Source organism: Spermophilus citellus, assembly GCF_964194105.1.
Source record: "Spermophilus citellus genome assembly, chromosome: 15".
NCBI classification, from domain to species: Eukaryota; Metazoa; Chordata; class Mammalia; order Rodentia; family Sciuridae; genus Spermophilus; species Spermophilus citellus.
Genome location: NC_138195.1, coordinates 74,255,315 through 74,272,223, shown reverse-complemented (window position 1 = coordinate 74,272,223; position 16,909 = coordinate 74,255,315). Strand labels below are relative to the sequence as shown.

The 16,909-nt window shown below is 40.1% G+C and overlaps 1 protein-coding gene across 1 annotated transcript in view; it reads right to left on the bottom strand.

Moving 5' to 3' along the window:
- The window catches only part of SORCS3 (sortilin related VPS10 domain containing receptor 3), a gene marked incomplete at both ends in the record, with an annotated part of 577,733 nt that overhangs the window by 52,549 nt on the left and 508,275 nt on the right, over positions 1-16,909 (bottom strand). The window contains 2 exons of the mRNA XM_081268651.1: positions 598-731; positions 1,694-1,811. Coding sequence (XP_081124777.1) covers positions 598-731; positions 1,694-1,811 — 252 coding nt within the window. The remainder of the gene's footprint in view (positions 1-597; positions 732-1,693; positions 1,812-16,909) is intronic.

Here is a 16,909-nt window from a genome sequence, read left to right as displayed (position 1 = left end):
CTTTGTCATTGTCGTTAGAAAATTACAGTCTACAACGTTTTATTCAATATTTCATAATAACTAGAAGAGTCCGAAGACTCCCAACCCAAATTATGACCAATGTTTGAGCAGAAGGAAGTGTTAATTATCCTGAGTTGATCGTTATCTATTGCATACACATGCACATGATCACACTGCACCCTATAAATGTGTACAAATATTATATATCAATGAAAATGAAAAGCAAAGGTACTCATGGCAGACAGTTCACATGAAGCACAGTTTGAGAAAACAGGTCTGCAGGCAAACATCCAAGGCTCTCTAAGCTCCCTCTGTGCCCAGCCCAACACCTCTATGACTGTCCAATACATCTGCTCACTGAAGATGAGGGAAGCCTTGGAGATGCTGCTCAGACACACCAGTGACCTTCCCTGTTAAAATGCCTTGGCCTGCCTTCTTCCCAGCAGTGCAGCGCTCCCACATGGCTTCGTAACCTGACCAGGGGACATGCATCCTGTCTCTGCAACAGGCCTTTTTCCCCTACCTCCATCTTCAACCCCACCCCACAGACAGGTAAAAATCTGGTTGTAATTGGTGATAAAATGCAAAAGGACTCACCACTCGAAGTCCCAATCGGCACAGACACAGGGTTCTGAGACCACTGACCCGGAGTAGTCTCGGCCCAGGGCACACTGAGCTCCTGGCTTGCGTTTCTTGAATATTTTTCTTTCTCCCATGACGCAAGGCTCTCCCTTAGAGAGAAAGTCCATAGTGAGAGAGGCAGAAAAATATAAAGGAGCTGAAATAAGCCAGCTTCTCAGCAAGAGACATTGGCCTTGTCCTTCTCTTCTCTACCTTCTGTGCTACTGGGGTAGCAAATCCATCCTCAGGAACCATCCAGCAATTTCAAGAATAAATTGCTACCCCACAAAAGGATCACTGTGGGAGGCTGGCCCACGTCATCCCTCCACCCACCCCATCCCCTGTTATCCACATCACCCTGTTTCTTCTCCTTGTCTATAGAGATTGCAAAGACTCCTGGCATCCCAGAGAACCACCAGGCCACAAGCCATGTGGCTTCAGCAGAATATCAGGTAGAAAGAAGCCCACATGTGGCACGCAATATCCTGTCATCTTCACAGTAAAACTGAAGTGGACCCCCGAATTCCCTCCGTCTGACAAATGACAGTACCCAACTCCTAATTCTTAAGCTAGAGATAAAAAGAGAAGTTGCTACAAGTTACATAGCCTCAGGGTTCTAAAGAGTGCAGACACCTGCCCGTATTACACAGTAAGGGGTATCAGTCATCGGCAGACCCATCCACCTGGCACTCTGTGATCCTCTTCCTGACATCCCAGGGCCCTTACTTCAGTCTGGCCTAAGACACATTCTCACTCTCCACAGTGGCAGGGCAGATGAGCAAGCCAAAGGAGGGCCTCCTAGTGAATATGCCTGATGCTCACTTCTCTGCACATAGAGCTAAATCCTCAGGTTATCATCACCTCCTCTCCCCAGGTAGCTGAGACATCTCAGTGATCACATACATAGGATCTTGTATCCGTGCTAGGCCTGGTATGTCCCCTGAACCCACACCCACTGCTCAGATATCCTGCTACCTTCCTCCTCTGATAGGAAGGCCCCAGGCTAAATACTGACCCAAGCTTGCAGGAGCTCCTCTCCATAGAGGCCAGCATGCCCCACCCTCGGCTGTACCTGATTGAGCAGGTGCCAGGTCTGATAGTCCTCCTTGGTGCAGCGCCGGCTGAAGATAGACTTGTAGTCCACTTTCACTAACTGCCATTCAGAGCGGAGGCTGAAGTGGCCAAAGACTCTAAGTGTTTGGGGAAGGGCAGGAAAGACAAGCAGAGAAGGCCCATTGTCAGTCAGTAATGCACCAGAACTAAGGATAGAGGACTGGACCACAGCCTGGACTTTTCCTGACCTTCCAAATTGAACTCTTGGAAGGCCACTGAAGGAGTCCACTGTCCTCACAGTTCCAGCTAATCAGCATGGCGTTCCCAGTGAGTTTAACATTAAACATTTTTTCCTAATTGCAAAAGTCATATATGTGCTTTCTAGGAAGATTTAAAATGTAGAAAAGTTGTACAACAATCCAAACCCCAGGTAAAACCATTGTTCACATTTGGAACTATAGCCTTCCCATTTCTCCGCAATGCAAACACTGGGATTTCACCTATCCATGTACATTGACAGGGACTCAGTTTCCTTATCTGTAAATTGGGGTGTGTGTGTGTGTGTGTGTGTGTGTGTGTATTGGAAGAGGAGTGGATTAGCTAATCTAAAGTATGACTCTGCATTCCTCAAATTCTGTGACTGTATCTAAATGTGTTGTAGGTGAAATTTCCATTGCCTAACTCACATGAATGCCCTCTCCCCTCTCCTCCTCTGAAAAATCATAGCAGTCTCATAAAAGGAACTCATATTTATGTATAGTAAAGAAGCACACCATCAGCATGACTTAGATAATCAATACTGACCTTTTCAAAGCCCAGCAATTGAGAGTCCTATAAATATGAATGATCAATCATCTCTAGAAAAATAGGGGGAAAAAAAAGACGGATCATCCATACTCTACTCGGGTTGCACGTCTTGCAATTACAAAGCAAGACATCTATCACAGTGATGTAAAGGGTGACTAATCATGCCAGGAGCTTAGAACAAGTCTGAAGGAACTGGAGTCCTTCAGACACTGGATGGTTTCCATTTCTTGAAACTCAGTCACACTACAGCCCTGGAATGTCCTCTTCCCAGGCTCACATACTGTCATGATGAAAACTAAGAGAATAACTCTCTCGTAGGACAGTTCCTTCGGTGGTCTGAAAGACAAGGATGCTTACAGGAGAAATGGAATTTAAAAACAATTGTGAAATGGGGGAAAAAACAGGATTATCTTTGAAGATCATAAAACTGAAAATATATCTCAAGAAACAACTTTGAATATGTTATCAGATAAAAGTAAAATAAAAACTTTATGTCAAGTAAGATTAAACAGACTTCGAGGGAGCAACTGAGGGGTCTCTCCTTTAGTAAAATTGTAGAGTATTTGTACGAGTATCAGCATCAGCTCAGCATTGGGTAGAAGCCCTGAGCCTAGAACACTCTGCATATGTGGTACACCCCGTGGGGAGTGAACTTGACTGTCTCTCCCCTGGTTCTTGGTTTTGTTGCATTCTTGCTAAATCCAGTGGTTTCCAGATCCCACACATCAATGCCAGGCCATCCACCAAGGTATTTCTATCTTTTCATTCTGAATTCATCCAGAGGTTACAAATCTCTACATTTCAAATCTTTAACAAAACAGCTTTCTCCTATCATAAATGTCTACTTGTTTGAAGAGAGATGAATTCAACTGATAAGCTCATCAAGAAAAATATGAAAGGATGAGAGAGGACTTTGACAAATGTCTCCTTCCTTCTCTATCCAGCCTATCAAAATTCTCCCACATTCAAAAGACACCTCCTCTTGTGAGTCTTCCCTGATTGGTGCTCTCTGAGTTGCAGGATGTTTGTGATGCTAAACCGAACACTTCTGCCTACTCCAAAGAGTTTAGTAATTTCATGGATCACAAAATATATCATGTTGGATTAATCTCATGCCTTTCTATGAAACGTTGGCTAGGCAGACAGAAGAGGGAAATATGAGGCACACGATTTACCTGGATGTTAGCAGGGTAACTGGCAGGGCTGCCATAGCAATTAAAAAAATGAAAAGCAAAAAGAGAGTCAGGTGCTAGTAAAATTATGAGGCTGAACAACACCTAATTAAAGTATTAAAAATAACCAGGAGGGAGGCATAAATAGTCAGCTGCAAGTTTCTATTGTCTATTGTCTTGTTCATCATTTTTTTTTATTAATGATTTGAAGACATAGAAATAGTGGTCATCAATGAAAACTCAACTTTCTGATGACATAATGCTGGAAGAAACAGTCGATATGCTTGCTGGAAGAATTGGACCCAATAAGGTCCTGACAGTCTAAGGAGATAGGTTGAATTTAATAAGATGTGATGCAACCATGAGAAATGTCAGATTCTCCTCCTGGTAATGACATAAGTATCGGATAAAAGAAGCAGGCTTGGTACAGCTGAGGTTGAATAACAACAACAGCAGCTCAAGAGTTTCTATATACAATGTGATCAATACCAGCAAACACTTCAGGGAGAGAAGTAAAAGACTCAAGATGATCTTAAAATGAGTTAACAAAATTGTACACATTATCTAGAACAAAAAAGGGGGCAATATCAGGGGCTATTTACATTAGCCAGATAACAAAGAAAACCTGTGGTTAATGTTGGATGTTACCATTCAGAAATTGTATTTCAACCTATAGTACACATTTGGGCTTTGGTGGTGGTGGTGGTGGATTTTGAATTCCTTGAAATTTTAAACAGAAATTCATATTCATTGGAACATGTATTTTTATCTATCAATAAATTTCACATATTTTATCAAGTTATTCAGGGTGATTCACAGTTCTGGAAGTTTAAGACATGGAAATAGAATGGCTGATGGTACACTGGGTTGAAAGGTGGCTTCCAATATGATGTGATCATGTCCCATTCTCTGGAACTACAAACATTACCTCATTTGGAAAATAGGTCTTTGCAGATATAGATAAGTTATAACTCCAAAGATGAGATGGTTCTGGCTTGGATATGAGGTGTCCCCCACTCCCAGAGCTCACGTAATAGACAATGAAGGAATGTTCATAGGTAAAGTGCTTACGTTAGGAGAGCCGTAGCCTAATCAGTGGATTAGTTTATTTAATGAACTAAAAATTTGAATGGACTATTGGATAGTAATTAAGCAGCTTTCCTCCACTGCACTCTTCTGCCATGATGTTCTGCCTCACCTGTGGCTCAGAGCAATGGTGTCAGTCAGCCATGGACTGAACCTGAGCCCAAAATAAACCTTTCATTCTCTGAGTTGTTCTTGTTGGATATTTTGGTCACAGCAATTAAAAGGTGACTAACAAAAGAGATCCCCCTGGATTATCAAGATGACCCCTAAATCCAATGACAAGTATCTTTGTAACTGACACAAAGAAGAGAGACATACAGTGAGAAGAAGGCTGTGAAGACAACCATAAATTGGAGTTATGTAGCCACAAGCCAAGAAATGCTTGGAGCCATTGGAAGAAGGAAGAAGAAAGGGATAAATTCTCCTCTAAAGACCCAAAGGGAGCTCAGTCCTGCTGACCCTTTGATTCAAATTCTGTCCTCCAAAACTATAAAAGAATTCATTTCCGTTCTTGTAAGTCATCCAATTTATGGTGATTTGTTACAGAAGCAACAGGAAACTGACACAGATGACCATATGACTCAAAAGCATTCTTCAACTCCCTGACCAAGAAGTGGTTCCAGAAATAGTAAACCTGAACATGAATCAGGAAGGGCTGGGGAGAGAAGAGTAACTGGCAGACATTCTAGGGGTCTCTGAAGTGTGAATCTCTACAAGCCGTGAGAGAACTTTCTCACAGACAAAGTTGTCCACAAGGCAAGGGATGCTCTAGGGTTCGAAGAACAGAACTCCACCCTCAGGCTTGATTGTTCCCCGGGGGCTACAGTGAACTGGATGCAAGGATGATCTAGGCTCACAGCCCAGCTGATTACAGATGTCCACTACAATTGAGCCACTACAGATGTCCATGTTGGTCTTCCCAACTCTTTGGGATGTCTGTTTCTTTATCTCAGAGTGCTCATTTCAGGATTGAACACAAGATTATATGCTCAGTTAGAACTTGTGGACCGGTGTAGATTCTTCTCTTCTGCAATCTTGGCAGGTCTATTCCTTTCATCTCATTTCTTTGGCTTCTATCCCAGATTTCTTTATACTATGATTCCTAAGTTTTTCCCCAAACTGTACATTGATAAACACTAATATTTTCACTTGGGAGTATGCTAGTCTGATTTCCCGTGAGGTTATTTTCATATGCCAGACAGAAAATTATAATCACTTAAGCTTTGTTCTGTCTCTCGATGGGCCCCAACTCAGATCAGTGGGGTAAACCCCTTAACCACTTTCAGACATTAATACATTCCCCATGCTTCCAATCAGTCTCATTCTGGGAAGATCACAGTTCACTGTGGGTCCCCTCCCTGTGATGTATTAGTGGCTCCGACATTTGCTTTTGTTTCTGCATGGATGTGACTTTCCTAATTCCGCTCAACATCACATTCTTTTGCTGCTCATCTGATTAGAGCTGCAGACGTTGAAGAAATGACAAACAGCAAGCATAACAAAATAAACAGGAGATAAAATAAGGACTAATTCATATTCAAATATTTCTCTTCCCATTTCACAAACACAAATGGGAGAGATGTTGAAATTCATAATATGATCTGTGGAAGTGAGACTCCAACAGAGAAATCAGGATGACCATCAACAGAAAATAGGTGCCTCATTTGGGATGACAAACATGGAAAAGGTCCACTTGGTCATGAAAAAAAAAAAAAAAAGAAACCCCAGACTGCTTCTAATAAATGACAATGAGAAACAAACATCAAGTTCCCAGGACAGAGTTTCTCAATAGCTGTAAATATTCTTCCAATGTCAAGGAGCCCACTGCCAACAAAGTGGGTGCAACTTCTTCATACTGGCGTCATTTTTTAGAAGAATGAAGTGTACATCAATTCAATTAGTATATCAGTTGAAAACAGACGACCAAGAGATGGGTAGGGTGAAGGAGCCAAAGGTGTGGGAAATCTTTCAAAGGATAATGTGATTCCTAAACCATGTGCTATTTCTTTCAGAAAATCTGTGATATTTCTGGCAACACTGAGCTCTCTTACTTAAGAAGTTCAAGTGTGCCTGTGACCAGAGGTGCTTTTAGAGGGCTTATTTATTACACATAATTTTTTTCCTACACAGAAAGCTTCTCATTTGTACATGTGGGGTGCCTGATTATTTGCATTTCTCATAAGTTCCAGGTGAACCTGATGTCACTGGCCCCAGGACCACACATTGAGCACCACTGCTCCAGACCACTGATCCAGAACTTCTTAATTTTCTTGTATCTTTGATTAATTTTTTTTTCATTATTCAATTAGAAAGCTCCTTAAGTACAATTCTTGTACTTCTTTGTGTCCTATAAAGAAGAGTAGTACCTAGCCACGGTAGTTGTGTAACAGAGAATGGCTAATTGATCACTGTGGGCCAATGGAAGGAACAAAAGAATTTGAGAGGGTGGAGTTTTATTCTCTATCTGTGGCAAAGAGGAGCTAGTTCTTGCAGGACAAGTCCTCTGTTACCAACAGTCCCATTTGCTTACAATTGCCAAGATGAACTGTTTTGCCCTCCTTCTTGAAAAATGTAACCCTATCCCTCTTTATTAATGCAAAGAAATATAATCACTTATGTAATCAAAACTCCACCAAGTGAGATAATGTAGCATGTGAAAATCTTTTTAAATCCCTACAGACAACCAATTTTCATTGCCATCATTGCCACCATCATCATTGTCATTGTTGGAATCCCTGCAGGCCCATCCAATCCTTTTCTCATCAAAGACTTTCAATAGATTTGGCTGAAATCCCTTTTCAAAGTACTTAATAACCCCCAGTGCGCTAGTGAGTGTGTGTGGAGTGTGTGTGTGTGTGTGTGTGGAGTGTGTGTGTGTGTGTGTGAAGAGAGACAGAGACAGACACAGAGAGAGGTATCTCCCTCTTAAGCCTTGGAGAAAGTGAACACCTCATTCATCAACATAGATGACTGCTGCCTGGAAATAGGTAGCCTACCCTTTGGTTTCTCAGAGGAAGTAACTCCTAACCACAGGAACAAAATAAATGAATTCTCTAAGTCATTTCTCACTATATGGATTTTCAGGAAAAAAAAATCAATTAGAATTTATTACTTCTGTTTTCCTTTTTCCTTTTACTTTTGCCCATGGATTTTTTTCATGAGAGTCTTTGTCTCCACTTCAGATTCATCTTCTTGGATTCTACATACCTACGAAGCCATCTCTCTCTTTCTTTTGTTTTTTTAAAATTCCTCCAGTGCTAAGTGTCTACACTGCTAATGTGACTCTGGTCACACATAGTCCTCTTGTGGTCTGTGTTGTTGTTTAATGTGCAGGTGGTCTGGACATAGTGGCAAGAACTATACAGGAAAGCAGAAGGTTTGGCTTCTCCTATTTCTCCTCTGCCACGAAATTAGTTAGGTGACCTTGAACAAATTACTTCCCTCAAGCCTTTAGTTTTCTGAAAAAGGTACTTTATAATCAGTGAAATATGCTAAAAAAATGAGATGCAGAAAATGGCCCTTTTAGAAAAACAACTTCTAGGTTTATTTTCTTTTATTCCCCGTGTCTACCTTCAGGGGTACAAGTTAACTATTTTATGGCGACCCTCCACACAAAGGACTTATGTATCCCAGTCACTCATCTTTTTCTCCATGGGCACTTCTTTCATATAACAGATGCTCAGTCAATATAGGTCTGAGTTGATTAATACAGAGACTTGATCTAACACAAGAATTCACTTCTTCCAAAATTGGGGTAATGGATTTATGTGCCTTTGGCGGGGGGGCTTAAAGAACGTGGCAAGAAGGGTGTTTAGAAATCTAAAAGCAATCTCGAGGGGCGGTGGGTGAGGAAAAGCAGCAGCTCTGTCCCTTGTCATCCTGGACTGTGCTAGGATTTCCATAGACAAATGTGATTTCCTGGGATGCTAAAGAACACACCTCTAATCCACTATTCAGACCTGAGTAAGTCTTTCTGGAAAGAGAGTGATTAATTTGAGGGAGGGAGGTGGCTCACAAAAATAAAAGACTTCATTAGAATTCCATCCACAGAAAGGGTTAGCTACTCATTAATTAAATGATTTCAAATGGGATCTCGGTATATAATTGCTATAATTTAGGTGGAAACAATGCCACCCTAAATGTAATTAGAGAAGTAGGCTCTGTAAAGATGTTTACCTCCTTCTAGGAGCAAAGCTCTGGGTCACCTAACTCCCCCGCCACCCCGGTCACTTGATTCTTTTTCCTACCCCAAGTTATACCAGCTTTACAGATAGCTATGAAAGCTGAAAGAAGCTTCAAAGAAATATGGTTGACCATGATCCTTTAAGAAGGGAAAGGACAAAGAGTCATTTCCAGGAAGCTACTATAAATATCAAAAAGGAAGAATAAACAATTCTTGGGAGACAAATTAGGTGGACTTTGCTGCAGAATGACTTTGGAAGGAACTTTTGACTGAACTCAACTAAGACAAGATTAGGTTGTCACAACTTGACACCAGGACATTCCCTTTTCCTTCCTCAGTGACTGCACCTGCATCTTGAACTTTTCCAGCCACCACCTCCCATTGTAATCTGCCCAAATAACATCTTCAGAAGCAAAGCAAGGCCAAAGCTGACTCTGTCAGCTTCTTTCAGACTTTCTTCTTTCTCAAATGCCTCCACTGAATTGCCCAACTGCATTAGGACCTCTTTCCATGCCTCGATAATGAAAATGGTCACCATTCTTATTCATTTCTGCAACTTCAACCACTGTGTTGAAACATCCAAGGTGTCTTCTCTTGTTCCTGAACTGTCACAAGACCTAGTCACGAATATCATGTAAAGAACTTTGAATGTGAGCTCCCTAAATTAGCCTTCATTTCCCTCTGTGTGTTGTATCATCTCTCACAACTTTAAGTTAAAACAAAATTCCATTGAGTTACAATAACAGAAGCATGATTTCCAGGTTCTGCCTTTCCTCTGTTTGGCATGGCTTTCCACACACCTTGTCTTATCCAACTCCTACTCATCCCACAAGCCTCAAATAATAGACAGTACATGGCTGGGGAAGAAAGGGGCAGAAGGAAACCTTTCCAACTGAAATATTTCACAGTTGACCATTATGATTGCCTCTTTAAGAAACTAAACTACTCCTAAATAACTCATGCTTTTGTTTCCAAACATACATATTTATATTTACTTTCCTTATGATTCTTTAATTTAAAATATTTTATTTAATTGCAATGCATAGAGAGAACATAGCCTTAGTGATATCAGTCTTCCAAAAGTAGTTTAGACTTTATATATGGCATAATGGATGGTTAATCTTAAAAAATATTAAATGTTTGCTTGGAAAGAACATTTATTCTTGGTTGTTATGTGGAGGGTTCTATGTAAGACCTTTAAATGAAGCTTTCTAATAATGTTATTCACATCCAAAAATCATACTAACTTTGTGACTACTTAATCTATTGGTTTCTAATTGAGGTTTATTAACATATTTTCCTGATTGCAAATATTCCATTTCTCCTTGTGTTTGTGAAAGTTTGCATATGACATAATTACAAAACAGGTTTTGAAATTATTCGGTCTTCTTAAGTAATTTTCCTTCTAATTGTAATTCAAATGGTAACATTTTCTGTTTTGTCCTCCACTATCTTCCATCTTCCTTGCTTTATTTCCTTCTTGGGAAGAAAATACTCACTCCTCTGAATTTCCACAGCACTTTATCGGTATTTGGGGTAGGACTGGTAGCAAGTGCGTATCAAAACTCACGTGATGTTCTGGTGTCCTACCCTCTTTGCTAGAGTAAACAATCATGGGAGTTCACAACTTATGGAAGCAGCACATAAACAGCATATAGTCATCGTCTCAAAGGTGTGGAATGGAGTAGGGAAGCACAAGGGTGTTCACATCAGCCCAGGATGTGGATCCCTGGAGAATTCCTCAAAGGTATTAAGACATCAGTTTTCTCACATTCAAAATGAGGATAATGACAGTGTTCAACACAGTTCTGAGGTTAAAATGTACTGTATATCTAGCATAAATCAGAAAGTCTGTACTTTTAAACTATTAGTATTGGTACCTAACAGTACTTAATTATAATTATTTACTTTGTATATTTTGCCAGATGCCTGAGAATTTTAGGACGGTGAGAATGTTTTTGTACTCCCATGATTTCTGCTACAAGACTTTGCCAAAGATGGGCACTCGGTAGAAGCTAATCAAATAAGACAATATTAATTAATAATACCCATATCAGGGAGAACTTATTGAACTCTGAGAGCATGCTAATCATTTCGCACAGTTTTCACTTATTATCATTATTTCTTTTATTGTTCCCATTTAACAGGAGAGGAAACTGAAGCTAAAGAAGTTAAATGATGCATCCAACAAGGTGGCACAGCAAGGAAATGAGGAAGTCATGAGTCAAATAGAGGCATCTGTGGCCACTGTTCTAACAAAATTGGCAGCCCTATGCTTTCAGCAAGCCTCATAGTCCTTTCTAAGTGTTTCAAGATTCATTTGCAATCATTTGAACACACAGTTTGTTACTGAGGCTCAGACATAAGCAGTTCTCTTACCTCCAGCTCTATATAGCCTGTTTGGACAAAATTAGCAAAAAACAACATGAAATATATGAAACTGAAGGAAGAAAAGAGAAATATGGGGAGAAGTTATAACCAGAATGTTCCAATTATGTCCTATTTGTCTCAAGGTCTACAGCATCTACTATGTGGAGAGGTATGCGTTTGACCCTGAACAGTCTTTGTGGCTTGGTCTACAGTCAGGAATCCCTATGGCATGAGAGAGAACAAACAGGATTATAAAGACTTAGTGCTGGAAGGGTCTTTAGGGATGAGATTTGGCCTAATTCCTTCATATGCTAGCTATAAACCAAGGTCCAGATAAAATAGTGAGTGCAGTGCTCAAGAACACAAAGCACTAGAACCCAAGTTTCCTGACACCCAGTTTTCATCCATGCTGACAGCTTTTCAGGGGGAACTTGTTCATGTTGCAGGTTGAGTCACAGAGTGCCACATGCCCCATGAATACTTGCTTGCTTGAGATACACAGTAATGATCTCATCCAGTGCTGCTGTAAACTAGGGAGGGCTTCAGCCAAGACCTCCTTTCCAGATTTTACTTGCTTTCCTTCTAAACTCCAGTGACCACAGGGTCCCCTGAGTTTTCTAAATTCTAGCCTGCCACCCTGGAAGTACAGCTGTAGGCTATCAGTCTCTTCTGAGACAGAGGATCTCCTTTGATGTGCTGTAAATGGGACATTCCTCTGCACTGCCTGGTCTTTCTCCTCACTTTATTGGAGCAAGTTAATCATCAGAATGCACAGACCATGATAATAGTCAGCTTTCTGTGGAAAGAATCTGCTCCCACAGAGATAGCTTAGCTGTTCTCCATGAGCTTCTGAGGTCAGGGAAAGTCACAAGAGCGATGGAATTGAACTTGGGCGTTGCCGGTTGCCAGCAAGCTTGGGGGTAGGCATAGACTTGATTTACAAATAAAGGAGAACCTCTGTGGTGTCCAGGAAGGAAGGGGAGTTCTGCCATTGGTTCAGGTGTCACATCACATTCACATATAGATAAATGTGCCCTAAATCAACTACTCTGCAATGACCTAGTCTGGCTACATGCAATTTCTCCCTATTGACACACTGGATATATTTCTCATTCCTCTAAGTAAATACTTAAACCTGCTGTGCATTCAGGGGAGTCACACACCATCTTCTCTGATACCTCCATCCAGGACTCCAAATGAGCCATTGCTAGGAAACCACAATTCCAACGCAATCCTTTTACCCAACCTCAACTCCTTCACGGGCTGGATAACATTAATTTGAGAGCAAATTATTAGAATCCTGGAAAACAGTTCTGAAATGCCTGCAGATTTATGATGAAGTCATTTCACAAAAGGTCACAGGCAACCCTGCCATAATTAAATCTTTCATTAATTTTTAAAATACACAATAACTTACAAATGCAGTATAAATTAACCACCTGACCTTGAAGAAATTATTGAGAGTGCTGCTTCATCAGAAGTCACTATCTAGCAATTTTCTTCACTTTTTTATTTTGTGAGTAGGATTTGCCCATTTCCCATTCTTATCTTTCATAGCTTCCAGTAGTATGTTTATCTGAAATGATGTAGTATTAAGATACTCAGGGCACTGGTTACCGCTGGGAAGTGATGGTGGATAGCAAGACTCTCTTCTGCTAGGTCACAAGCTCAAAGGTGGAGTAAGTGTGACCCACACAACCCCCAGCACAAATTTACACGCAGACCCTCCCTTGATTTTTTTTTAATCAGGAAGATGATTTTTTTATGTGTACATTTTGATAAATGATTTTCATTTTGCTTATTATAAAAGGAATGAATTCTCATTATAAATAATTTGAAAACAACAAAAAAAATCTATAAATGAAGTACTGTTTTTAATAGTCTGTGATATTCCTTTCCATTCATTACAGTGTTATTCTCTCTCATATGAGATGATAATCAGAAACTTCAACCAGGATTAGAACCTTGGGGGTTAGAGGCACCCTGAACTCTAGGCAATATCTAAAGATCTATCTCCACAACTTTCTCTCTCTCTCCTATGCACATATACATACACACCCACCACCATTATGAATGTTCAGAATCGAATTAAAGAACAGATAACAAACTAAAGAATTAAACACTAGAGCTGAAATAAACCTCTTAAAAAACTGATTTTCCCTCCACAATGGACGGAAAAGGCTTTTGGAATACAAACCTCCTCTCAATAGAGATCTTGGCTATTTGTTCATGCCCCAGCCAGCTTCTAGAACTCTTACAACACTGCCTGTTCTGTAGCTAGCTATCAGTACACATTGTCAAATAGAGAAATAATAAAAGTTCTTGTAATAGCAACTCCCAAGTCCTCTATTTAATGTTCCTGCAAGAGTTCGATTCCCTCTGAAAGGCCTGGCACCCCAGGCCTCCTCTTGCCTCTGCCTCAAGAAGCCCCCTGCAACCTTGCACCCTGATCCCTGTTTCCATGGAGGAATCTGCTAAGAATAGATTTCAAATCAAAGCAGAAAGACCAGTGTTCTGGCAAGTCCAGCCATCGGCAGACAGCAGTGGTTGGTCTCTAGAAATTCAGGCCACATCCCTGGCTACTGGTGGGCATCCATACCAACTGATTGTTTTCCCATTAGGGAGTAATGGGATTAGCAGTAAAAGAGGTCAGTGGCCACCATAGAAATTGCACCGAGCAAAGGCAAGATATGAGCTAGATGTTAATAGAAATAGACAGGGGATCAACAGCAAGAATCCTGCAAGTGGAGCTGGTGTTAGTTGCAAGACACGGTGAATGGTAAGAGGTGGAAAGAAGTAGGGGTTACAAAAGGTTTGAAAATAAACATAGGGAAAGTAGGAGAGCAAAAGAAAGATAGAGAAAGAGATTAAAATTAGTGGAAGTGAAGAGACAAAAGAAAGCTGACTTTTTAAAAATGAATTTACAGAAGTCATTTTCATGCCAAACAATGTCAATTCTTTTCTCAAAAATAACAAAGTCCTATTAATGGGTTTTAAAGTTTAAAGTTTATTGTGGTGAATCAGAAAATGTGGTCTCTAAACCTCTAGAAGACAAGCTGGGGATTGAGTGAGGAAGGAGAACCTCCAAGATGGAATTGAGGGAGAAGATGGATTTTGAGATGAGATTTAAAAGAGGAACAAAGGCAAAAAAAAAAAAAAAACTAAAAAGATAGTATAAGAGATGGAGGGGAAGGGACCCCATGCTTTCCCTATGTCCTTATAATGCCATCACATTTTCCCTCTTCTTGTGACAAATCCTGAGTCAAGAAAGAAAAAGAAAAAGTGTAAAAATCAGCACCTGTTCTTAAATAGCCTGCAGTCCAATCCAGTAGCATTACTCACACCACGCATCTGCTGAGCACCAGTTACTCACAAGCACAATCATGTTCAGTGCTGTGGAGGAGGAGAAGGCATAGCTGTGAACATTCTGGCTCATAGAAACCATAAGAGGACCTCACACCTTAACTGCAAAGATGGCTGATAAATAAAGAATTAGAAAACAGTGCAAGAATTATTATTGCATTATTGCTGTTTTTTTTAAACAATGCTTTATTGGTGATAGTGCTAATTCATCATGACTCCAAAATTCCATTTTCAGGTATGAAGTTCATAGAACTTCCATGTATTTAGCTAGAGGCACATTCAAAGATAAGATAAAACTGTGGTAATAGTTTAAAACTAGAAATAACCTAAATACCTATTGAAATTCTAGAGAACGGATAAATAAATTGTGCTTGTTCATTTCATGACAGAAGGCCATGTAGCACTAAAAGTGCCTGGACCAAATGAATATGTCCCAAGTTAGATATTGAGTTAAAGAAGCATGTAAAAGAAGGACACAATTTAAATAAATTATACATTTCAAAAAAAATACAATGCAACACAAGGTGTGGTGGAGCACACCTGTAATCCCAGTGACTCGAGAGGCTGAGGCAAGAGTATTGCAAGTGTAAGGCTAGCCTCAGCAATTTAGTGAAGTCCTAAACAACATAGCAAGAACCTGTCTCAAAATAAAAAATAAAAAGACCAGGGATGTAGGGCAGTGGTAAAGCACCTCTGGGTTCAATTTCCAGTACCAAAACAAAAACAAAACGGAAAGCAATATCACATGTATGTGTATGAATGACTAAATACTAATAGAGTCAATATCTATTTCAAAAGGCTCTGTGAAAAGAGTTAGGGGAATGGGTTTGAGATGGACAGTAATGAGAAGATCAGCTCTGTCTTAGATGCCCTATATATTTCATTTAAAAATCTGAATCCAAAATGAAAGTGTGTAAATTTTTATTAATTTCAGATAGTGGGTACCCAGGTACTGATGACATTCTCTGTACTTCTCTGTATTTTTAAATGCCAAACTGTAAGAAAATAAAATGGTTATAAAACTATGGATATGAAATCTAAATTGGGGAACTGAAAACTTCAAAATTCTTACCAGAGGCAGGAGTGCCCCTCTGATGAACAAAGAGTGAACTGCAACATCTGGAATGAACATGTGTATATCAGGTGAAGAGTGGAGCAGAAAATAACATGCTCAGTTTATAATGGGTTCCATGTGGCTCCAGAAAATTGTTGGGGTGCATAGGCATTTGGGTTTTATGCTATCAGGCATTTCTGATTGTGCAATTTTGATTCATGGGAAAAAGTGCAGACCAAATTAAATAGATTTGTGAGTCAAACAATATGGCTCACGGAAGGAACTCAATAAAAGGAAATGAATAAGAAATCACTGAGGAGGGCTTCCTAAAAGAGGTGAGATTTTTTTGGATGTGGAATTTGGATAAAAAATGAAGAGACTTAAAAAAGAATTAAATGTACCACTTACGACCACACTGATGAACTCAGGGGACATTCTAGTCAGTGATATTTGTATGTTATTTATGCCCCAGTAAAACTTTTAAAAAATGAGGAAACATCTAAGCCATATCATGAAAAATATTTCACAAGGGCATGCAATTGGAGAGGTAATTCATAGGTTGGGGCAGTGTAGAAACTCCATCCAAAACCCAGGTGACATTCGTAATATAGCTGTGAAGGATTAAGTCCTGTGCACACTTTTGTTCAGGGTCAAATTCCAAGCCAGGGACCAAGTCTGAAGCTCTACCTGTTTCAGATGGCCCACAAGATAATAATTGTCTTTAAATTTTAAATAGAGAGAAAAAGCAAATGAAGACCTGGATTCTCTGACATGTGAAAACTGCATAAAATTTGAATTTATACCCATAATAAAATTTTATTGGGGGGCTGGGGATGTGGCTCAAGTGGTAACGCGCTCGCCTGGCATGCGCAGGGCGCTGGGTTCGATCCTCAGCACTACATAAAACTAAAATAAAGATGTTATGTCCACCGAAAACTGAAAAATAAATATTAAAAAATTCTCTCTCTCTCTCTCTCTCTCTCTCTCTCTCTCTCTCTCTCTCTCTCTCTTAAAAAAAAATTATTGGAATGCACAGGCGTTCATTGGTCTATATTGTCTTTGGCTTTCACACCCTTGATTAGGATGGCTGAGTGGTTGCAGTGGAAACCCTGTGGCCAGAAAAGCCTAAAATCACTGTATGGACCTTTACAGACAGTTTTCTGGCTCCTGCTCTAGTTGGCCAAAATTCTTCCCTGCAGG